This window comes from Malus sylvestris, chromosome 11, assembly GCF_916048215.2.
Source record: "Malus sylvestris chromosome 11, drMalSylv7.2, whole genome shotgun sequence".
NCBI lineage: Eukaryota > Viridiplantae > Streptophyta > Magnoliopsida > Rosales > Rosaceae > Malus > Malus sylvestris.
Window position 1 is genome coordinate 4,310,489 of NC_062270.1, and position 24,604 is coordinate 4,335,092.

Here is a 24,604-nt window from a genome sequence, read left to right on the forward strand (position 1 = left end):
CCTTTTGCAAAAAATAAATATCTGGTGCTTCTTTCTACGCACTTTTGAAACTCAAAATCAATTCACATAATACGTTTTCAGGAAATTTTAAAAGCATTTTCAAATGAGTCTATTGATACTAACAACAAAATTGTAATACCACAACAATAGTCCATTATAAATACGTATTACTATTAACATCTACATGAATCAAACATTTTGTTATACATACATGAATCGAACCTAAAATTTTCATAATTAAATATCGAAAACTTTACTGAATTAAAGACTATAATTGGTCCTATAATATTCAATTGAACCGAAATCTAAATAAAATACTATTGTTAGTGGCACACTTGGAAGCCTCAACACTCAGGACACGTGTTTTTCAAAATTTTCAGGTCAATTGCTTTCGGAATTGAGACATGGCAAATAGTAGTCTTTTTCTTTAGAGTTTGGCTTTTGTCGGATATTCTTGATGGCTCCATCAAATATTAGAAATATCAAAATTAAACGACAAAACCTAATTGCTTTTTCTTTTATTTTCTTTTCAAGCAATCTAGTTGCTTTGTTTTTGTTGATTTTAGCGAGTAAAAGTAGAAGTTTGGTGAGTAATTCATAGGAGAACAAAAATATCGAGTAGTATCAATTTTGGCTGTAATAATTCTCGAATTCAGGTTCTTGGAACTAAATATGCGCATCGTTATGGGTGGTGGAGATGTCCAATCCCATTTACCTGTCAAAGAACATACAACTGTGAGTAAGCTAAAGATCGGGATGTGACAGTTTAAGGTTCTCTGATGATCAAGTTAGTAAGTGATATTAAGAGTGGGCAAGAGAATGAATATGTAAATATTATGTTACCAGAGATGAACTCTAAAAGAGTATATTTATATCGGTCGAAGAGATAATCTTTTAGGATAGTATAATTCTTATTAAACCAAAATAATCCCATATGATATCTAGGAAGTAGATATTGCATCATTTTAGGACATAAGAGCGAGATTAATTGTAAGCACACCAATCCTTAAATGGTAAGGACTCCAAGATTATAGGAAACCTACTTATTTCTTACAAAACAAGCATGGTCAATTTTAGCAAAGTCATCAGACTTTGCTCATTGATTCCAAAATAGGATGATGGTGGCATAATTTGCCTGTTTAGTCAATTCCGCATCGAAAATTGTTTAGCCTATGACTGGACTTCTGAGATATGCCTATCCAACCTTCTTTACTTCGACACTGAAAAATTATGACCCCACACAGGTTAACTACTGCTAACTTTTGAAAGAAGTCGCATTCTCATCATTTACCAAACACTTTAGACGTTAAAACAAGTTGATTATCATTAACCCTAATCAATTCATTCTTTGTTGTTTGAGATTTGCATCATTGCATGTATAAACATTTTATGAAAGTGATTTTCCGCACAATCATTTTCTTCTTCTCCACGTCCAAAGGAAAAAAGGGTGCGAAAATTATTCCCCATATCCCAACTTGTAGAACGGCTAAAACAAAGAGAAATAAGAGCCAAGTAGGCTAGTGTGTGGGGCATAGGGTCCACAGTGAATGGGTGGTCACTAGTGGCAAAATAATAACCTATTGGCTATTGGCTTGGGGTCACACTAATGCATGATGGGATGTCAAATGGACTTGGTACCATTCCAATACATGAATAAAGCTGGCTACCGGCGGCTACAAGGTTGGAATCGTAATGGATATTTTGATTGGGGACTGTTTGCGGAGCGGCAAATAAATTGGTTTTTTGCGTGCTTTAAAAGGCACAGTAAGCTGAGAACAAGTCTCATGAGCAGGAATTTGGTGGGTCCTACTGGTTGGTGACCAAACGGATACGAAAGTGACAAAAACCCAAATCTGGCCCATCCATCCACAGCCGCCCCCCACTAATAGCGATTAATTAAAAAAAGGAAAAATTAATTCAATATTAATCCCATTATATGAGATGTAGTTGCCTTATTGCCAACAGATTTTGGTCTTAATTGTTCGGGTTTTTCCTTTGATGTGCACTAAAGTCCGCTCCACATGCTATTTATAAAAATGGTTGACGTAATATTGTACTAGTTCTATAAGTTAATTTCTGCATATCTTTGTCATAATTCGTCACTATTTGGTTCCTAATTACTCTTCTCTCTCTCTAATGAATTTTATATGTAGCCAAACCGCAGCACAGTATACACAGCATAACCATGGATACTAAGTTCCGATTTTCCAGTGGGACAATTTTGTACCAAGGTGTAGCGTGGTTATAATAGTTAAATCGACTAAAGTTTAATAGTTAGATTGACGGTTTATTATCCTCTATTTATATAGGTTGGGCATAATTTCGTTAATCTCTCTTCACCATGAAATCATTAAAGAAAGTTGAGGTTTCACCATAAAACTAATTGACAATATGGAGAATAGCCCAACTTTTTATAAGTTCTTGCATGATTTGTTCCTCCGCCGATGTGGAACTTTGTCCTCACATTCTCACACACCCCTCAAGTTTGACGAATTTTCAAGGCAAACACGTGGGCAACATGAATTGGAGGATGTGGAGCACTTGTGTTAGTTGGGATTCACACTTGGACCAACTTGATCTGTTACTATCAAGAAATTTGAGGTTCCACCATAAAACCAATTATGAAGAGTAGTCAAATTACTTATAATGTGGAATAAATACTCTCAATAGACTGCGTCACGTGTGACGAATTTTCAAACCTAGCGCGATAACAACACAAATAAAGTGACATGGATTACGTGTGGCCGTTAGACTTCACATGAGATAACTTGCTTTGATACTATGATGAAAATTAAGGTTCCATTATAAAATCAATTGACAATACGAAAAGTATTAGAAACCCTTGTATTATTTGATCCCTCACTGATATGAGACTCTTTGTCCACACATATTCCCACAATCATAAGGTATCCATATTATATTCAAATCGGATAGAGGATTGTATTTACCAATTTACCATTAAGTACGAGTTTGTTCTGAAGATCCACCCCTCGTAATCATATTCGTAGAAAAATCATTTGCTCGCTTAGAAAGACATCTGGTTGTATAGATATGGAGATCAAGATTTGTCGGCAGGATTATATATATATATGTTTTCTTCTAATCAAACAATGGAGGTGGAACGCACAAGACCACTCTCTAATTATGTATGCTATAGTACCTTCGTTTTGGTTAGTGACGGAGCAAGAATTTTTTGTGTGGGAAGGCTTTTGACATATATAATTAAGTAATTTGAAGTCAGAATATGAGAGATTGAAGTAGTTTGCATAAAACTTAAAAGACCCTAAATTCAATAGAGAGAAATAAAAACATTACAAACCCAAAACCCAAATATCAGGTAAAGAGTAAACAAGATTTTTTTTTTAAATACAAGTTAACTAAAGCCAAAGAAAAGTTGACAAAATAAGGAGGAGGAGTGAAGATTGCATTGTAATAAGAGGGATGGAGAGAAAAATGAGACTGGCCTGGAACAGAAAAGAGTTTGGATTGAAAGCACACTGAAATTGTAAGAGTATTAGATTGATATGCAATAATAACATCTATATTATAATAGCAAGAGGAAAAAGAGGCAAAATAGCCCAAAGACCATTTTGGTCGCTTAGTGGCTCCGCTGCTGGTTCTAGTTTATAGAAAATTATTACATATACGTTTCACTGCCCCTAAAGATTTAAGTATGCAAAAAAAAAAGGAAAAAACTTGCATATATCAGGGTGCACATTGTGTAATTTTTCTCTAAATCTCTTTTCACACACAAAATGAAGAAAACAATAAGTTCAAATTCAAAGGTTAATAGTGTATTTTTGCTCACCACTCTAAAATCCCTATTAAATACTATTAGATTACTTCAAATTTCTAAATTTGCGTAGTATATAGATTAAACCAACTCTTTGTATTGTTTCATAATTCAGCTTACCTATGTAGTATTTGGATTTGTTAACCATGCATTAATTAACTCGTGAAAAAAAAAAAAAAGACTCTTGGAATGTTATCAGAAACCCTAAATTGAGATCTCGACATTAGTACAGTCTACAAAAAAGTGTGACAAGAGACAGTATTGGACCGAGTCTTGAGTGGCATCCATAAACATAAAAGAAGCCACAAAATTCAAAATTTTAAGATATTTAGGCCGATTTCCGTGAAGACCCACCTGAAATATATAGATAAGAACAAGGACATATAATATATATATATATATATATATATATATATATATATATATATATATATTGTATATTGTATATATTGCATGATGCTTCCTAGAGTGGAGGGTAGTGCTGGGTAGGGTACTTCAGTACTATAAATGTTTTGATTTTTCAAATTTTAGGGCTCCAATTGTTGAAGGAGCTACGAATATACTAATTTAAATATATAGAGTAATTTGTATTAAAATCGAATAGTATGCATTACAGTTGACTATTGCAGACCTTCTTACGTACCGGAGTTGGTAGTTTAATTAGGGCTAGGGTTTTCTGAGTTAGTAGCTGACTTGTTAAAGAAGCAATGTCTCAGCAAAAACCTAGTTGTAACAGGTTTCATAAATTCATACCATACCATATCACCTCGACATTTCTATCAAGCCAGTATGAAATCCGTACAATACATAAGTTGCAAAAATATAGAAAGATAGTGTATTAAAGTCATTACATTTAAGTTTTTTTCCCACACATTATATTGCCATATATATTTTGTAACCTAGTGCCCTATATATTGCCATGTATGAAAGAAATTTTAGGATCCGTCAAACAGATCACGTGTCTGTATAGAAGCAGACATAAAAAAACCCTCCTTAACCCACTTCTTCTAATTTCTCATGCTAACTTTGACTCACTTTTAGTCTCACTCCCTATCACACAAACCCCAATCCAAGTGATGTACCCAAGAACCTCTCTACATGAATTCCCCATGTATGGTACTTGCATAGTACTTTACTGTATATTCACTTACAATATTATTGGGTTATCTTGGTTTACTGGTTGGACCGTTCTAGGGTTCCAAAATTCCATGGAATTTCGATTATTTCAACTCCGAACCACATGTGTAATAATTTTTGCTTGGAAATCGAAGACAACGAAAAAGAGGTGGAAGGTTCGGCGAAGTTGAAGGCATGTCGTAAAATTGCTATTGACTTTTCCAAGCTACTGATTTTTGGTGAAAACAAAAGCTCTTCTCCCTACCACTAACACACTATTGGACTAAACAAAGACCGACCATTGATCAGGTCGTTCACGTTTAAACAAAATAATTGAAGGAAGGTCGGCGAGAAATTTCCAACGAGTGGTGGAGGAAAAGGCCAAATTGGAAAGTGAAAACGCTGTTGGAAAAAGCAGAAAAACAAAGGAGGAAACAAGCAGCTTTGACCTCGAATCGATTGAAAGAAAGGTGGATGTTCAAGGTTCTTAGAACTTTCCCAGTCCATTTTGCATCAAAATAATCGACGCAGCAAGCTCCAGTGTTGGTGTCGTCCTTTTACCAAGTTTTCGGTCGTATAAACATATCTATTGGTGGGAAAAAATTTTGATTTATTCAGATTTTTCAACCTTCAAACTTCAACAGTAAAAGAAGGGTCACTGGGTAACTAATCACTACGTTGTCATCGATTGCACTATTTCACCTTATACATGTGAGATTGTAGAAGTTCTACAAAATTTTGACACATCGCGGTTAAATCTGGATTTGGGGGAAAATGGAGTAATCAAGCCGAATCTCTAAAAAACACAAAATATTGGGAAAGAGAACAAAAAAGGTGAATTTGAAAATAAACACTTACGGGTTAGAAAAAGCCCATTTTATGTGTTTCTCCGTCATCGAAAAAACATACAATTAGAAGATTATATTGGCGATGAGTTGCCGGTTGCTCCCTATAATAACCTTGCCAGTGTTTGTCTTGATGATGTGAACTATGGCGGAACATAAGCACATATGGACTGTACTGATCTAAGACGTGCTTTATTTTCCTCAGAACTAGTCTCATATATATAAATCTATAAAAACCTTGGTCTGCTTCCTGTAGTAGATAAAAGGGTCCAATTTGGTGGTATTTTGAACCCTGTGCTCTAAATGTGTACACTCCACTTCTAGCATTTGCAAAATTTTCATTAACATTTACGGTCATTGAAGTAAAAGAAAATACATGATTCTAGGCTCGAACATACAGTCTGAAATGCCTTTCTTGTGATGTTTCATCTAAAAATAATTGAAGAAGTTCAATAGGTGATGGTGGCTTTTGGGTTTTTTTTTTTTTTTTTTTTGGGGGGGGGGGTGGGGGGTGGGGTGAGTGGGCAACTTAGTCTTCCTATTCAAGCAACATAAGTTCTTAGATTTGAGATGAAAGAAATTGGTTTTACGATAAAACCTTTCAATCAAGTTATGGTCGGAAGATATTTTCAAGCTTGAACTTGATTTCCCTTAGCTCATTCGTGGACCGACCTTGAGCTAATGGTTGACTCGATTCAACTCATTATTTTTAAGATGTACACTCATGAGAGGATTGCGATCAATCTGAAGATTTTATGTAAGAACGCTAACCTTTACGTACGAATCTAGCTTAATGAACTAGTCTAGTTTAAACCAAACTCACAAAAAGAAATGAGTTGCCCGCGAACTTTAAACCAAAACTTAAGCTCGACTCATTTTTCTAGCAAACCTAATGTTTGTTGTTTAATTCGTTCCTTTACAAACAGAGCTTAAACAAGCGAATACACAGAGGACTCCATCGAGCTGGACTAGGCTTACAAAAAGGTGGGTCTATGTGACATCAGCCCAAACCTTGAGCAAAGAAGTCTTCCAATTTGGGCTTACAAGAAGCGACAATGGAGAGGCCAGATTGCCACAACAATCTTCTTATTTTATTTTTTAAAAATTTACTCAAGTGACTCGTTTAGATGTACTTTTAAAATAACCGAAAATATTTTTGGTGAAATTATTTTGGATCTCCAAAAGCACTTGAAATGATTTCTACAAGAAGCACCAGTTATGTGCTTCTTGCAGGAAGCACTTCAAATGTTTTTTTATTACTCACTTGTATTTTTGCTAAGAATTAGTTTCAAAAGCACTTTCATCAAACTTGTTTTCAGTTATTTTAAAAACACGAGCCCTTACATTAATGAGAGCAGTAAAGAATACAAATAGAGGAAGTAAGAAATGAGAATCGGATCGACTCATTCCTCGGTAGATCTGAATCCTGATTTTCTACCATTAGATTCCATATGTATTTAGTAAACACAAGAAAGAAAGCCCAAAATTGCTTTGAATCTTTGAATGCAGAAGGATTAAAGAAGTAGTTTTTGGGTGGCGGCCGAAGAATAGTAAACCCAGAGCCCAAGGCTCAATGGGCCTTTAGCTTTCTAGGTATAAATACCATTTCCAACTCCCTACCAAACAGGGAAACGCTCACAGTCGCAGCCACACCCGCAGCGGAAGAGGGAAACCAGCTCTCCGGCACATGTCAGTAGTTCCTCTCTCCAATCGCCGCCGTCTTTACTTGTTCTAGGGTTTCAAAAATCCCCAATTTTTCTTCGTTTTTTCTCTTGGTACCGCGCGGGGGTTTCAATTTGGGATGTCTGCTAGGTTTTTCTTTCCTCTTGAAATTGTTGGGTTCGGGATTGAATTAGATTTTGTTTTGCTTTTTTTTTTTTTTTTTTTTTTGGCAGCAAACATTATGGCGGACGACAATCAGAATGAGGTGAAGGACGAGGTGGTAGCAGATGTATGTTCAGATTCTTGCAATAATAAATGAATTTGCACTGCCTGCCCTGATTTTGCAGTACATGTTAAATTTCTTTTGCAATATTTGTCTTTTCAATAGCAGTATCGTATATAGTTCAGATGGTGCTTTACCGCAGTGGCGAAAAACAATAATGCATGTGCACCCCCTATCATCGAACAATTTAACCCGCTAACGCTATCAGTTGTCCCAAAATAAAATAATTCGATTCCCTACCTGTCGTGCATTGTGTTTATGTGGGAATTTGAGATAGATATGGTATTGTTCTGGTTTTTGTTCAAGACTTGCTGAATTGTTAAACTGAGTATTCTGATAATAAATTCGGCTTCGATGCCTTATTATTGAATATTGTATAAGTTTTTTCGCAATACGAAAGTTGGATTAGATTTTGCCCTTTTCTTTGAAAGGTTCACCTGAGAATTATATAAAAGTTTTCCTTTGGTAGCAACTAATTGTAGTACAATACCGATCTTATCTATTTCCTTTGTATAGAAATAGTCGAAAAGCAGGTTGGAGTTTATAGCAATAAATTTAACAGAAGCTGAAAATGTATTGATGTAATAAAGATTATGTTGTGGTAGCAGCTCCACGAAGTGTGCCTTTAGTATAAAAATCCAATGGAAAAAAACAGTGCTGATTCATCTTAGACTTAGAGAGGAAAAAGTTATCCACATTGTTTTGCATTCTCTAAAGGTTGCTGCCATTCCCTGTCTAGAAGGTGGTGGTTCTGAATGGTAGAGCTAACTACTGTGATCTTCATCCTCCTGTGCAGATTGCTCCCTTTGATCCTACTAAAAAGAAGAAAAAGAAGAAGGTTGTTATTCAGGATACTACTGATGATTCTGTGGACAAGTTGGCCGAGAAAACGGAAACCTTGACAGGTGGTTCAATTGAACAACCATTTTCTATTTTTGCTGTATTGTTTTACAAGTACATTCATTGAGACTTGTATTTTTTGTCATTGCAGTTTCTGAGGGGCAGGAGAGTACGTTTACTGGTTTGAAAAAGAAGAAGAAGAAGCCAGTAAGTTACCAAGATTTTCCACTGTTTACAATCTGAATATTTTTTCTGAGTATTGATTTTTAGTGGTGCTGTGATTATAGGTTGAGACCAGTATCTTGAATGAAGAGAGTGGTGACCCAGTGGAAGATGTGAATGGCAAGACTTTTAACTAATAAGTTTTTTAGGCTTATGAAAGGCCTGCAACCTTTATGTCTTCAAAAAAATTGATTGAGATTTTATATATTTGGCCTTTTAGAGCACACTGGTGAGGATGAGGAAGGAGAAGGGATTGTTCTAGAGACTCCATCATATCCTTGGGAAGGGAGTGATCGTGATTACACTTATGAAGAAGTGTGTAAATTATATCATTTAAATTACAACTCTCTCATGGTACAGTGATGGTTCCTTGACCTCTACACATGTATGCTTTATTAATTTTACCCATGTAATGCATGCAGCTTCTTGATAGGGTGTTTAACATTCTTCGCGAAAATAACCCGGATCTGGCTGGAGACAGGCGTAGGACAGTGATGAGGCCTCCACAAGTTCTTCGTGAGGGCACAAAGAAAACCGTTTTTGTGAATTTCATGGATCTATGCAAGACGTAGGTTTCAGTTCCCTGAACCAAAACCATTGTTTATATCTCATTTGCTTTGATCTGTTTTGTTCTTCTTATTTAAGTTATTGTCCATTAATCTCTTTCTATTGTTTCTTTGCTTTTACTTTTTATGTACTAATCCGAGGAAAGGTCTCCGAAACAATTAAGTGGCTCAGAACATTTGTGTATACAACTGCTTTGTGTTTTCATAATCAAATGTGCTTACTGTTTGACATATGGACTGCACATTGTTAGTCGATGAGCCTAATGTTAGAATCATGAAAATATTACTTATCATATTACCAAATTATTACCTAAAGCTATGGTTGATTTCATCTGTTTAGTTAAAAGGAACCCTTCTATCTTGAAATTACAGGATGCATAGGCAACCAGATCATGTCATGGCTTTCTTGCTTGCCGAACTGGGAACTAGTGGATCACTTGATGGACAGCAGAGGTTGGTTGTTAAGGGAAGATTTGCACCAAAAAATTTCGAAGGAATACTGCGGCGATATGTCAGTAAGTACCTCGTTCTGTGGTTTGATTTATTTATTTTTATTACAATTGTTAATCTGGAGTCGTTCGATGGGAGAGTGTTCTGCATACGCCCTACTCTTATGCATCCTTAGCTGTTATGTCTCTTTTTGTATGTGCTCGGTTGTTTGTTCACACATTTAATTATTCTTTCATTTGTACTCATGCAACTTCTTTTCTTTCAGATGAATATGTCATTTGCCTCGGGTGCAAAAGTCCAGACACTATACTTTCAAAGGAGAATCGTCTCTTCTTTCTCAGATGCGAGAAGGTAACAATCATATTACTATAGCCTTTTCTAATGTTAATGGTTATGACAATCTGGCATCCCCCTGGATTCTAATTTATACAAAGTTGATCGTCCACAACATAAAAGAAAATAAAGAAGGTTTTCAGTGTTTTTATGCTGCTGCATAATATATTGTTGTAGAGGCCTATGATGATCTAAGAATTGCCTACATTGTCAGATTATTTGTCATGATAGAGTAACCTAAATTATTTCTGAGGCCTCGCGGAAAAGTGTTATGTTTATTAAGGGGTGGTGGGACTAAACCCTTGGGGTTTCGGGTGAAGTATTATTTTTCTTCTTCAGGGGGTTTTCGTTATGCTCTTAAAATATATAGCTATGGCGTTTAGGTTCATCCGCCTGTAGTTTCAACCCTAATAATAGGGATATGCTACTGATCGTTCCAGTTTTACAATTCTTGAACTGGAGATATATCGCCGTACTTTCAATTGATAATTTATTTGATAATTCTTTCTGTTGCAGTGTGGTTCTGGACGATCAGTTGCTCCAATTAAAGCTGGTTTTATGGCTCGTGTTGGGCGAAGGAACGCCGGGACATAAATTTAGCCTGTTGTCGACTCGTTTACTAGCTGTTATTGAGTTTCGAGTTGCATGTTTGCTATCTACAACCCTAACAATTTTCCTGTGACATTCGGATGTTGAGAATTTTCGATCACTGTTTCATATTTATATATTTTCTTAGTGCTTAGTGACCTTCCTAAACTTATAGCTTTTGCTGATAATTGTTTGCTGTTTAGCGATCACTTCGATATATCTTCTCCAATCCTCATTGTTCTTTCTTCTCCATCTCTCTCGAAATTTAGTCGGTCACTCCCATGTTGAAATTTAGACGGGACGGGACGTGATGGGGAGTAGGATTGCAAGATGAGTGCTCAAAGAGCTCATGGCATATTCTTATTTAGGGAGCACAGTGGAAAATTGGTTCTCCATTCTGGAAACATGAATTCATCTTTGGTCAGGTTCGTCTGCCAATTCGGTAGCAGTCGGGCGTCGCAGTCAATTTTGTTCTGTAAATTACAAAAATCCGGCAGAAAAATGAACGTCCCGTTACCACTAAAACGGCATTTTTTTTTCCATAAACTCGAAAGTACATGGACGCCCCTGCGGCGGCTTCGTGAATTTCTCCAACCTGGACGGTGGTTAAACTCGAAGGATCACTTCCGAAGGAGGGATGCCGCCATCCCACTATAAGCAGGAAGCGATCTAGTTCGCAAGAAACTGCTGATCTGACTTGATTAAGAGCTGGTCAGTGGGATGTAACCTGTAAAATTCGTATCGGTTTATCCTTAATCCATATTTGCATCTAGTTATAATTGGATTACGTACTAGGATCATTAGATATGACTTGTCGATCCATATCCAATAAGCATCAAATCACATCGGATTAGATCATTAATATATAATCCAAGACACAAAAAGGTTAATTATCATTGGTAACTTCATTTTTATTATATTTACCTATTTTTAATTTGAACTTTTCATATATATATATATATATATATATATATATATATATATATATATATATATATATATATATAATAAAAAAAAAAAAACGTGCGTGCATTTCTAATGCATTAAAAGTTTATAGCTATGCACAAGTATAATATATTCTTATAAAAATTTATTTATAATCAAATTTATCGAATTCATATCGTAATTAGAATACTCAGTCCATATTCTATTAATTCCATCAGATGCAGATTAAAATTCAATTCATTGACATGCCATTTTTCTTTCTTTTTTTGGTCACAATCCACTGGCAGCTCTAGGGATGTCCATATTATTGAAGTTGGGTGCCTCTTTTGTATCTCACCAAGTGATTAAATTTGCATAGCCTACCTAACAAGTTGTATGTAATTCTTAGTTTTTTCCGGATTCACAGTTTGATAAGAGAACGGACATTTCACTACTCTCGCAATATATCTTGACGATGTTGATCGCTTCGCTAGATACCTGTTGAAATATTACTGTAACTTCCATCAATGATGGTGTTGCCGAGGAGATGCACAGTGGCTTTGTTAGCAAACCAGAAGTCCGATTTGCAGAGGTAGATGCAACCGAAGCACTTCCAAGGCGTGTCCTTGTGCACCCTGAGTTGCAGTATCCACTGTTCCTTCCATAGTTGGCCCTTTGCCAAAGCAAATGAGCAGGTGCCTAATTAATAATTAAAGAGTAATGTTATACTTACTATCTATTTGTACTATCTCTCTAATTGAGGTAGCCTCCACCAACGCATGTGGATTCTATCTCTATTAAAGATATGGTACAACTGGATGGTAAGAATAATATTTTTTATAATTAAAACATGCACCCATCAAGTGGTTATAATTTTTATGCTTTCTATTTAATAGTTGTAACTTGAGAGCTTTATTAAAAAGGGTTTGCGCTAAATTTATTTTAACTAGAGTCATCATATTACTTTGTTTAATGAAAACAACTTAAACTCTAATAAAAAAAAGACTTAAATTTTAATGAAATGGATAGAAGTTGAATATAATAAAAATAAAATAGAAAAATGTAATAAAAACTGACACGCGGGGACTAGCGCATCCATCAACACATTATTTCTGAAACTAAACGGTACTACACTATTTCTGAAACTGAACACTCTTTATGAAATTGAACACTAATTATTTATGAAACTAGACCCCTTGGAGCTGCTGGTGCGACTCCTTGGCTGCACACCAAGTGTTCGACGAAAGGTCTGAAAGAACTCCTCAGTTGGGCTGGTTGAAGACGAAGGCGCGCGCGCCTGTTTTTTTTTTTAAAACAACCTGGGCAAAACGACGTCGTTTTGGCCCAGGAAATTTTTTTAAATGACCTGGCCAAAACGACGTCGTTTTGGGCCAGGTCTGAACAAAAAAAAAATGCCCAGTGTGTCCTGGGCAGGTCTAAACAAAAAAAAAAAGCCCAGCGTGTCCTTTTCAGCCCTATTTCACACAGATCTGAAGCCATTCATTCCAAAACCTCCAAATTTCTTTTGTTTTCTCCTCCTCCAACCCTAAGTTCCAAACTCAATCCCCCCCAAACCCTAAACTCCATCTCCTCCCTTGATGCCGCCATTAAGGTGCCTTTGTGCTGCCGTCGTCGTCACTGTGGTGGTGGTGCCACCATCTTTGCTCTTTGTATTTGCTCATTGTTATTGTGAAATTTCACAATTCAAGTAAGTTCTAAACCCTATGTATGATATATTTAATTTAATTGAAACCTAATTCATATTTATTTTGATTATATTGGTGGTTTGTTTATATTGTGAGTATTTATTTTGAATATTTTGTATATGTAGAATATATTTAATTTAATTGAAATTCAATTCATATTTATTTTGATTATATTGATGGTTTGTTTATATTGTGAGTTTTTATTTTCATTATTTTGTATATGTAGAATGCAAGATGAGATATTTAATTTAATTGAAATCCAATTAATACTTATTTTGATTATGTTGATGGTTTGTTTATATTGTGAGTATTTATTTTGAATATTTTGTATATGTAGAATATATTTAATTTAATTGAAATTCAATTCATATTTATTTTGATTATATTGATGGTTTGTTTATATTGTGAGTATTTATTTTGAATATTTTGTATATGTAGAATATATTTAATTTAATTGAAATTCAATTCATATTTATTTTGATTATATTGATGGTTTGTTTATATTGTGAGTTTTTATTTTCATTATTTTGTATATGTAGAATGCAAGATGAGATATTTAATTTAATTGAAATCCAATTCATATTTATTTTGATTATGTTGATGGTTTGTTTATATTGTGAGTATTTATTTTGAATATTTTGTATATGTAGAATTATTATGGAACAGTTTTTTAAGAGAAAGTCATCATCGGGTTCGGGTAGTTCGAATAATGTTGATAGTTCAAATACTGTTGGTAGTTCAAGAACTCCAAGTTCAAGACAAAGTCAGTTAGATGGTGTTTTCGGTAATCTTGAAGTGGATCCTGGATTGAGAACTCGAATAAGATTATGATGCTAATATGAGAGATGAGGTCCGAAGATCATATCTACAAAAAGGACCTTGTCAACCTAGAAGTCATAATTTCCCAATAACTAATATGTCGGGAATTAATCGACACTTCATTCCCCAATGGTTTGATGAGTTTGATTGGTTGGAGTATAGTATATCTAAAGATGCGGCATTTTGTCTCTATTGCTATCTCTTTAAAACCAATTTTGCACAAGTGGGCAGTGAAGCTTTCACTGGAGATGGATTTAAGGCTTGGAAGAAAGGGAGAGAAAGATTTAAGATGCATGTTGGACCGGTTGGGAGTGTTCATAATAAGGCTAGAGAAGCTGCTACAAATTTGATGAATCAAGCTACACATATTGAAACGGCAGTGAGCAAACACTCCGACTAAGCTCGTAAGGCTTATCGCACATGCTTGAATGCATCAATCAAGTGCACTAAGTTTTTATTGCGACAAGGTCTTCCTTTTCGTGGCCATGATGAAAGTGCCACTTCAAGCAATAGGGAAAGTTACTTGGAGCTATTGCAATTCCTTGCAGATAATAATGATAAAGTTAGAGAAGTTGTGATGGAAAATGCTCCGGAGAATCTCAAATTACTAGCTCATAGCATTCAAAAAGAAATTGTGAATTCATGTGCCCTTGAAACACTTGATGTTATCATGAATGGTCTAAAAGATAGATTCTTTTCAATATTGGTGGATGAAGCATGTGATGTGTCCGTGAAAGAGCAAATGGATATGGTGTTACGTTATGTGGATGACAACGGGCATGTAATTGAAAGATTTGTGGGTATCCAACATGTTACCAACACTACTTCAAGTTCACTAAAGGATGTTATTGACACATTATTTTCTCGCAACGGTTTGAGCATTTCCAAGCTACGAGGACAAGGTTATGATGGTGCTAGCAATATGAGAAGTGAGTTGAATGGCCTTAAAACAAAGATATTGAGAGAACAAGCTTGTGCATATTATGTTCATTGCTTTGCCCATCAACTTCAACTAGCTCTTGTTGCCGTAGCAAAGAAGAATATAGACATTGCCTCTTTTTTTGCAACAGCTAATACTGTGGTTAATCATGTTGGAGCATCTTGTAAGCGGTGTGATTTACTTAGAGGGCAACTTCAAGAAGAGCTCGTGATAGCTTTTGAAAATGATTGTCTTATAACGGGGCGAGGCTTAAATCAAGAAACAAGTCTCAAACGTGCCGGTGACACACGATGGAACTCACACTATGGTACCTTGATTAGCATCATTTTCATGTTTTCATCCGTGGTTCATGTGCTTCAAATGGTTATTGATGATAATCCCAATGAAAGTGCGGGTGAAGCAAATAAGTTAATGAGAGAAATACGTACTTTTGAGTTTGTGTTTCACCTTTTCTTGATGAAAGTCATATTGGGACTCACAAATGATTTGTCACAAGCATTGCAAAGGAAAGATCAAGAAATTGTGAATGCAATGACTTTAGTGAAATCATGCAAGGAAAAGCTACATTGGATGAGGAATAATGGGTTCGATGCATTGGTTGATGAAGTATCTTCTTTTTGTGAAAAACATTATATTGATGTTCCTAACATGGAAGAGGCATTTATACTTCCAGGGAGGTCAAGGTGTAATGCTCCAATAAAGACAAATCGTCATCATTATCGTGTGGAGCTCTTTATTTATGTCATTGATGAGCAAATTACGGAGTTAGAGGATCGCTTTAATGAGGTAAATACCGAGTTGCTTATTTCTTTGACATGTTTGAGTCCGAAAGATTCATTTGTAGCTTTTGATAAACCAAAGTTACTTCGTCTTGCTCAATTTTATCTTCAAGACTTTTCGGATAAGGATTGTTTGGCACTTGAAGATCAACTTGAGATTTATATTCATTATGTGCGTTCCAGTAATGATTTCTCTCAATTGGAAGGGATTGGTGATCTTGCAAAAAAAATGGTGGAGACAATGATGCATCAAGTATTCAATTATGTATATTTGCTCTTTACATTGTCTTTAGTTTTACCAGTTGCAACTGCTTTAGTGGAGAGAACATTTTTTGTCATGAATATTGTTAAGGGTCCACTTAGGAACAAAATGGGAGATCAATGGTTGAGTGATAGCTTGCTTGTTTATATTGAGAGAGATATTTTTGCTTGTATTGAAAATGAAGCTATAATGCTTCGTTTTCAAAATATGAAACCTCGTCGTAGACAATTATAACTTGTAATATTGTTTCCGTTATGAATTATGAATGAAAGTACTATGATTTCATTTTCAACATGTTTTTCCATCCTAAATTTTTTTTTGGACTTTTACACTACGACCGCCTTGTGGTAAGATTCCTGGCTCCGCCACTGTGTGTGTGTGTATATGATCACTCATATATTTCATGCATTTATATCATCCATTTCTAAAGTCTTTGTGATGTTTTTGTGTTAAACTTGTGGCATTTTACCTTATCTTGTGTTAATATGCAGTTAATTTTGTTTAGGATTAATCTCAAGCAAAATGGAGAGAATGGAATTGAAAATGGCTGCTTTTTGTTAGAGGGAGAGACACGGCAGACAAAGAGGGAGTGGAAGACTGATGGAATAAAAAGAAGAATAATAAAAGGGCAGTGGGAGAGACACTGAAGAGAAAACAATGGAGAAAAAACAGGGAGTGGAAAGAAAGGCAAACGGAAATAATAGAAATGAGGGCAGTGCGCAAGAGTGGAGGACATGTGTATGGACGCAGCAAAAAGGCAAGGCAGACACGGGCTGACTCAAGGCAGAGAGAATAGAGGAGGAAGCAGACGGGCAGAAAATAGAGGGGAGAGGGAGAGCGCAGAGAAACGAAGCGCAGAGAGATGGGAGCGCAGGACTGCGCAGAGGCGCAGAAGCAGAAGGAAGAGACTGACGCAGAGCAGAAGAGGAATTAAAATCGGGTGTTTTCTTTCTTGTTATTTTTTTATGGATAATTTCTTATGTATGAACATAATTATGTGTAACTAATTTATTATGCTAGAGTGAGGCCATGAGCCGCAACATGAATACGTAGTTTTATTTTTCAATTGCTTAAGTGTTGTTACATGTTTGCTTTGATATTTTCAATCACTGAATTAAACTATCTATGTACCTTGATGCTTGAACACCATTAGGATGCTTAGAAAAGTTATCGGATGCAATTTTGAACGAATGTCACGTTAAAATTGGTTGTGCTTCTTGTGATTGAGAATTATACTCTCCTAAGGTAAATATCATGCTCTTAGGGATTATATGGTTTAACAAAAGGATTTTCACCAAGATTAATGAATCACTCATGTTTATATTTAATCCAAATGTCATGGATAAGTTGCATGTAGTGGTATGCGTTTTAGCTTGAATGTCACAAGTAAAATATACACAAGGAAAATCCAACCTTCAAAGCATGTGTGTTTTCAATTATTTAAGCAATTGGAATAGCTACGTATGAGTGTTGTTGGTAAAGGTTGAACTCTAGCATATTGTCAATCTATTTTTCTTAAATCATTTATTTTATCTTGAATTTCCTTATTTACTTGTTTTGTTTAAGTTGAATCATTATTCCTATAAACCAATTCCCATTTTAGATATTTGTTTAACTTACATCTAGTAATATTTATTTTCGTCAAATTAGTGTAATTCTTAGAGTTAAATAAGTTAAATACACAAAAAACTCGTAAATTGTTTATATCAGTCCCTGAGGAGATCGACCTTGCTTGAGCCATTCTATACTACAAACACTTGTTCTCTTGCAAGAATTTTCTATGGTTTAACCCTTTGTTTTACAAGTGGTAAAATCGCTATCAAGAAATTGGCGCCGTTGCCGGGGACTGTGCCAACAGTTCCCGAATTTTTGTGTTTATTTTTCTTATGCTTATGTTTGTGTCTTATTTTTATTAATCATTAAAAATAAAAAAATAAAAAAATAAAAAATAAAAAAAATTTATTTAAGAATCCTTCTTGATTAACTTTGGTACCGTAATATTGCTGTATATTTGCGTTAGAAATCTGTTTATGTATCCCTTTCACAAATTTCTGTTTTAAATCACATATTATTAAAAAAAAAAATTATTATTTAAAAAAAAAAAACAGCAATTAATTTAGTTGAGTTTTGATCTTTGATTAAGTGTAGTGGATGTGTGGTGTGAGATTTTTTTGTCTTCGTTTAATTAACTAGTGGTTGCCAATTTGCATAAATTGTGTTTTTAATTCATCTAGGTTTACTTACTTTCTTTTTCTTTTTTGTTGTTTAGTTAATTTCTGTTAAGTTTTATTTATTTTACTTTTATTTTTATTGTGGCTTAATATTTCTGTTGTTTGTTCAGGTGTAGTATATGGTGATTGGAACAAGGTCCAAGAATCAAGTGCTTATTCCTTACGACCCTGAACCAGAGAGAATTGCAAGGAAGTTAGCTAGAGAAAAATATTTAGCACAAGATTCCAACCTTGGTGATACTTTTCTTAAGGATTTGTTCCGTGATCCTGAGAGCAGCACATCTATTTTCCAACCTTTGACACCAGTTGCACACATGGCCCTAGCCTTACCTGCAGCAGGTCAACCTTTAAGAAATTCATTGGCGGCGAGAATCAATGCAGTGCCGAGGTGCATTATATATCCAGATGTGGAAGATGGGACATCCTTTGAAATCAAACCTCACATCCTCAACATATTGCCATCCTTTCATGGGTTGCCAAACAGTGATCCCAACATGCATTTGGTTGATTTTATTGAGGCATGTGACAACACCATAATCAGAGGTTTCTCTTCTGAAGCTATCAAGTTACGTTTGTTCCCGTTCTCTTTGAAGGACAAAGCCAAGGCGTGGCTGCATTCTCTGCCTGCCAATAGCATTACAACATGGGCAGAATTGCAAGAAAGATTTCTCAATAAGTTTTTTCCTTCATCCAAGACTCTTGCACTCAAGAAAGAGATATTGGCTTTCGCTCAAAAGCCGAACGAGTCTTTCCATGAAGCTTGGGAACGGTATAATGAGATGTACACAAAATGTCCTCATGCTGGGTTTGATTCTAACCTTCAAATGAACATATTTTATGATGGTCTCAATGCCACCACCAAGAGTCACGTGAATGCATCTGCTGGAGGGTCATTAATGTCAAAATCAGCAAGGGAAGCATTTGAGTTATTTGATATGATGGCTTCTGAATCCCAACAATGGACAGAAGAACAAACACAAAAGAGGGGAGTTTTTGAGATTTCTCAGAGTTATCCTAATGTTTCTGCTCAAATTGCTAAAATGGAAAATAATTTTAATGCCAAATTTGCTACCTTAATGCAGGTTTCTTCCATGCCCAATGCCCAAGAACCGTGCATCATTTGTAGTGCGACAACTCATGACATCACTCAATGCCCCAACAAGGATAGCTACCCTGAGCTTGTGCAAGAGCATGTGAATATGGTGAATAATTTCATTAGACCCAGAAGTGACCCTTATTCCAATACATATAATCCTGGGTGGAAGAACCATCCCAATCTCAGTTGGGGTGGCAACCAACAGCCACGTCAATACCAACAGTCTTACCAATCAACTAGTGAGACTAAGAAACCATCTCTTGAAGACCAAATGTCACAGCTAGCTCAACATATGTCTGCTCTCTCTAATACCACCAACAATTTTGTCCAATCCACACAAACTAGCATTCAGAATCTCACGGCATCAGTGGGGAATTTGGAGACTCAAGTTGGACAGCTTGCTACCATGTTCAATGAAAGAGAGAAAGGAAAGTTCCCGAGCCAATCTGAGCAAAATCCAAGAGGGATGGAGCATTGCAAGGTAATACGGACATTGAAAAGTGGCAAGAGCTATGACAACAGAGAAGTGGTGCACCATGAAGCCGAAGTGGAAGAAGAAGAGCTTACTGAAAGTGCACCATTAGCTGCAAAGTCTCGGTCAGAGGCTATTTCTGAAGCAGGTATTCCAGATCCTAGTGCAAGTGACAATGTGCAATCTCGACCCAACTTTAATGCAAACAAGGAAAAAGGCCTTGGTAGTTTATTTGCACCTTCTGACAAGCCACCATACAAGCCACCTTTGCCATTTCCACAAAGGCAGCAACAACGTTCCAAGGATCAACAATGCATTGAATTCATGAAGACATTGGCTAAGGTTCAAATTAATTTGCCTCTATTAGATGCTATTAAACAGATTCCATCATATGCCAAATTTCTGAAGGAGCTATGTTCTAAAAAGAAAAAGTTCTTGGAATATGAGAAGGTGATTTTAACTGAGCAATGCAGTGCTGTCCTCTTACATAAGCTACCACCCAAGAAGAAAGATCCGGGGAGTTTCACTATCTCTTGTACTATTGGTAGTCTTGATTTTCATAAAGTATTGATTGATTTAGGAGCAAGTGTTAACCTTATGCCTTATTCTGTTTTTCAAAAATTAGGTGAAGGAGAACTCAAGCCCACGTCTGTGAGTCTTCAATTGGCAGATAGGTCCGTGACCTATCCTTTGGGTATTCTGGAAAATGTGATTATTAAAGTGGATAAATTCTATCTTCCAGCTGATTTCATTGTACTTGACATGGAGGAAGACAAGGAAGTTCCTCTCATTTTAGGCCGACCGTTCATGGCCACCGCCCGGACACTTATTGATGTGGAAGCAGGTACTTTAACCTTAAGAGTGCAAGGAGAGTCAGTTGTATTCAAACTCTTTGAAGCTGTCAAGCGTCCTTTCGAACTTGAAGAGTGTTTTCGTGTTGATGTTTTGGATGGGATTGTGCATGCAAACTTTGCCTCACGATCATCTAATGATGAGCTGTTAACTTGCCTCACCAACCATGATGCTACTTTATCTATGGAAGAAAATGTGGTGGACGTCATCGCTGCATTGGATAGTGCACCAATTCATAATCCAAGGTGGCGACATGTTTATGAAAGTCTTGGAGTACCTAAGCAGCCCCTCATTCCTTCAAGTGAGCAAGCTCCGAAGTTAGAGCTCAAGCTACTGCCGAGCCACCTCAAGTATGCTCATCTCGGGGTGAATGAGACCTTGCCTGTTATTATTGCTGCTGATCTTAATGACACGGAGGAAGACAAATTACTAAGAGTTCTTCGCAAGTATCAAGATGCTCTGGGGTGGACACTTGCTGACATAAAAGGCATTAGTCCAGCTTTGTGCATGCATAGGATTTTTATGGAGGCTGGGACTAAACCAACTGTTGAAGCTCAAAGACGTCTAAATCCAATCATGAAGGAAGTTGTAAGAGTTGAGGTGATGAAGTTACTCGATGCAGGTATCATTTATCCAATCTCAGATAGCAAATGGGTGAGCCCGACTCAGGTGGTTCCAAAGAAAACTGGTATTAATGTGGTGAAGAATGATAATAATGAGCTTGTGCCCACAAGGATGACCACCGGATGGCGAATGTGTGTTGACTATAGAAAGCCCAATAACAGCACTAGAAATGATCATTTTCCGCTGCCATTCATTGATCAGATGCTCGAGAGACTAGCTGGTCATTCTTTCTATTGTTTCTTAGATGGGTATTCAGGGTACAACCAAATTCCAATTGCCCCTGAGGATCAAGAGAATACAACATTTACATGCCCTTTTGGTACATTTGCATACAGACGAATGCCATTTGGATTGTGCAATGCCCCTGCCACTTTCCAACGATGCATGATGAGTATTTTTTCTGGAATGGTTGAAAATATTGTTGAGGTTTTTATGGATGACTTTTCTGTTTTTGGTAATTCTTTTGATATATGTTTGGATAACTTGTCTTTGGTTTTGGAAAGATGCAGGGAGACTAATCTTGTGTTAAATTGGGAGAAATGCCATTTTATGGTTAAGCATGGCATTGTGCTAGGACATCTGATTTCAAGCAATGGAATAGAGGTCGACAAGGCAAAGATTGAGGTGATCGTCAAATTACCACCACCAACTTCTGTGAAGAATGTGAGATCTTTCTTGGGACATGCTGGTTTTTATCGAAGATTCATCAAGGATTTTTCCAAAATTAGTCGTCCCCTTTGTAATTTACTTGCTAAAGATGCTTGTTTTGATTTTAATGCAGATTGTCATGATGCTTTCAACAAATTGAAGGATCTTCTCACATCAGCCCCAATTATAACAGCTCCAGATTGGACCCTTCCTTTTGAGCTCATGTGCGATGCTTCTGATTACGCTGTGGGTGCTGTTCTTGGTCAGCGACGTGATAAGCTCCCCCATGTTATATATTATGCCAGCCGCACTTTGAATGATGCTCAGCTGAATTATGCCACTACGGAAAAAGAATTACTTGCAGTGGTATTTGCTCTTGAAAAGTTTCGATCGTACTTAGTTGGTGCTAAAGTCATTGTGTATTCTGATCATTCTGCTCTCAAGTACTTATTGTCTAAAAAAGAGGCCAAACCACGATTGATTCGATGGGTCCTTCTCTTGCAAGAGTTTGATTTAGAGATCCTAGATAAAAAGGGACGTGAGAATGTTGTGGCGGATCATCTCTCAAGATTAGTAAATGCAAGCACTGATGAGGCAGATTCATTGCCCCTGCAAGAGAGCTTTCCAGACGAGCAACTTCTAGCGGTTACTCATCAAGTACCATGGTATGCTGACATCGCAAATTATTTGGCATCTGGAGAAATACCATCAAAGTTCAGCTACCAACAAAGGAAGAAGTTCCTCTCCACTGTAAAACACTACTTTTGGGATGAGCCATACCTTTTCAAGCATTGCCAAGATCAAATCATTCGTCGGTGTGTCCCCTTTGAAGAACAAGAAAGCATTTTGAAGTTTGCTCACCACTATGCATGTGGTGGTCATTTTGGACCAAGAAGGACAGCGGCCAAGATCTTACAGAGTGGTTTCTTTTGGCCATCTTTATTCAAAGATGCATACCTATGCTGCCAGGCTTGTGATAAGTGTCAAAGAGTTGGAAATCTTTCTCAGAGAAATGAGATGCCCCAACAAAGTATTTTGGTGATTGAATTATTTGATGTTTGGGGTATAGACTTCATGGGACCTTTCCCGTCTTCACATGGCAATCTCTACATCTTGGTGGCAGTTGATTATGTCTCTAAGTGGGTGGAGGCAATAGCTTCTCCAACATGCAAAAGTTCTGTGGTGTTAGGTTTCTTGCAGAATACTATTTTTCCCCGATTTGGAGTACCTCGTGCTATCATCAGTGACGAAGGTACGCATTTCTTAAACCGTACCATGGCTTCCCTTTGTGCCAAGTATCATATTCACCATCGCATAGCCACTCCATACCATCCACAGACATCTGGACAAGTTGAAGTATCTAATCGGGAGCTCAAGAGGATTCTTGAGAAAACGGTCAGTTCATCTCGAAAGGATTGGAGTTTAAAGCTTACTGATGCTTTGTGGGCATATAGGACAGCTTATAAGACACCGGTTGGGATGTCTCCTTTTCGTTTGGTGTATGGGAAAGCTTGCCATCTGCCTATGGAACTGGAGCACAAGGCATATTGGGCTATTAAGCACCTCAATTTTGACTACCAAGCAGCGGGAGAGAAGCGGAAGCTGCAGTTGAATGAACTGGAAGAAATAAGGAATGATGCTTATGAGAATGCAAAGATTTACAAGGATAAGACCAAGAAATTTCATGATGCTCACATCCTTCGTAAAGAGTTTCAACCGGGCCAGAAGGTTTTGCTTTTTAATTCAAGATTGAAACTATTCCCAGGAAAGCTCAAATCACGTTGGAATGGTCCATATCGTGTTGTACAGGTCCATCTTCATGGGGCTGTGGATATCCAAAACATGCAAACTGGTTTTGTCTTCAAAGTTAATGGACATCGCTTGAAGTTATACAAGGAGTCTCCATATGATCTTGCTAAGGATTCCATCACTTTGAAGGAACCTGTTATTTGAATCAAGCTGCCAACAGAATGTCTAGCTCTAGACAGTAACTAAAGCGCTTCTTGGGAGGCAACCCAAGCTTTCTATCTTTCATTTTTATTTTGAATAATTTTAAATGTTCTTGTTCTGTTTTTCTCTTGTTTTCTGATTTGTGTTTAAGTCCTACTTTTGTTCCTTTATGCAGGTAATGATTTTGCAATCTCTACCACAACTTCTTGCAAGATATTTTTTTCATTCATAAAAAAAGGAAAGGAACATTAAGCAGATAAATACAAGAATGAGCCTTCACAAAGGCTGCTTAGGAGGAGCTTCATTAGTCGGTGGGGCCTCAGCAGTCGGCGGGGCCACAGAAGGAGGAGGCATCAGAGGTTGATCATTTAGAGCTTCACTACGCGGTACAGCCCCAGAAGTCGAAGGCAAATGTTGTTGGAACAAACCTACAAACCGCTGATGATCAAGTAAAATCTGACCATCAGATTCCTGCATCTGGTCGATTTTCCTCTTCATGTTTGTGGCATAGTTGTGTGCGAGCTTGTGCAGCTGTTTATTCTCATGCTTGAGCCCTCTAATCTCCTGCTTGAGACTCATTACTTCAGCCGCCAACGATTCAAC

At 36.7% G+C, this 24,604-nt stretch overlaps 1 protein-coding gene, 1 long non-coding RNA gene, 1 other non-coding gene and 1 pseudogene across 3 annotated transcripts; 3 read left to right on the forward strand and 1 right to left on the reverse strand.

The window, feature by feature from the left end:
• Nucleotides 1-7,279: 7,279 nt before the first annotated feature.
• On the forward strand, nucleotides 7,280-10,852 carry LOC126591314 (eukaryotic translation initiation factor 2 subunit beta-like). Its single transcript, XM_050256965.1, has 10 exons — nucleotides 7,280-7,443; nucleotides 7,650-7,705; nucleotides 8,496-8,604; nucleotides 8,691-8,746; nucleotides 8,827-8,881; nucleotides 8,982-9,076; nucleotides 9,184-9,329; nucleotides 9,700-9,842; nucleotides 10,043-10,128; nucleotides 10,627-10,852. The coding sequence occupies exons 2-10, from the start codon at nucleotides 7,658-7,660 to the stop codon at nucleotides 10,702-10,704; spliced, it is 816 nt and encodes a 271-aa protein (XP_050112922.1). The 5' UTR covers nucleotides 7,280-7,443; nucleotides 7,650-7,657; the 3' UTR covers nucleotides 10,705-10,852.
• LOC126591674 (small nucleolar RNA SNORD34) lies at nucleotides 10,286-10,369 on the forward strand. Its single transcript, XR_007612482.1, has one exon. It is a non-coding gene; the product is annotated as a small nucleolar RNA SNORD34 (small nucleolar RNA).
• A 1,085-nt stretch (nucleotides 10,853-11,937) lies between the features above and the next one.
• On the forward strand, nucleotides 11,938-12,558 carry LOC126588587 (uncharacterized). Its single transcript, XR_007611529.1, has 2 exons — nucleotides 11,938-12,016; nucleotides 12,117-12,558. It is a non-coding gene; the product is annotated as an uncharacterized LOC126588587 (long non-coding RNA).
• A 6,502-nt stretch (nucleotides 12,559-19,060) lies between these two features.
• On the reverse strand, nucleotides 19,061-19,167 carry LOC126591670 (small nucleolar RNA R71; annotated as a pseudogene).
• Nucleotides 19,168-24,604: the final 5,437 nt, after the last annotated feature.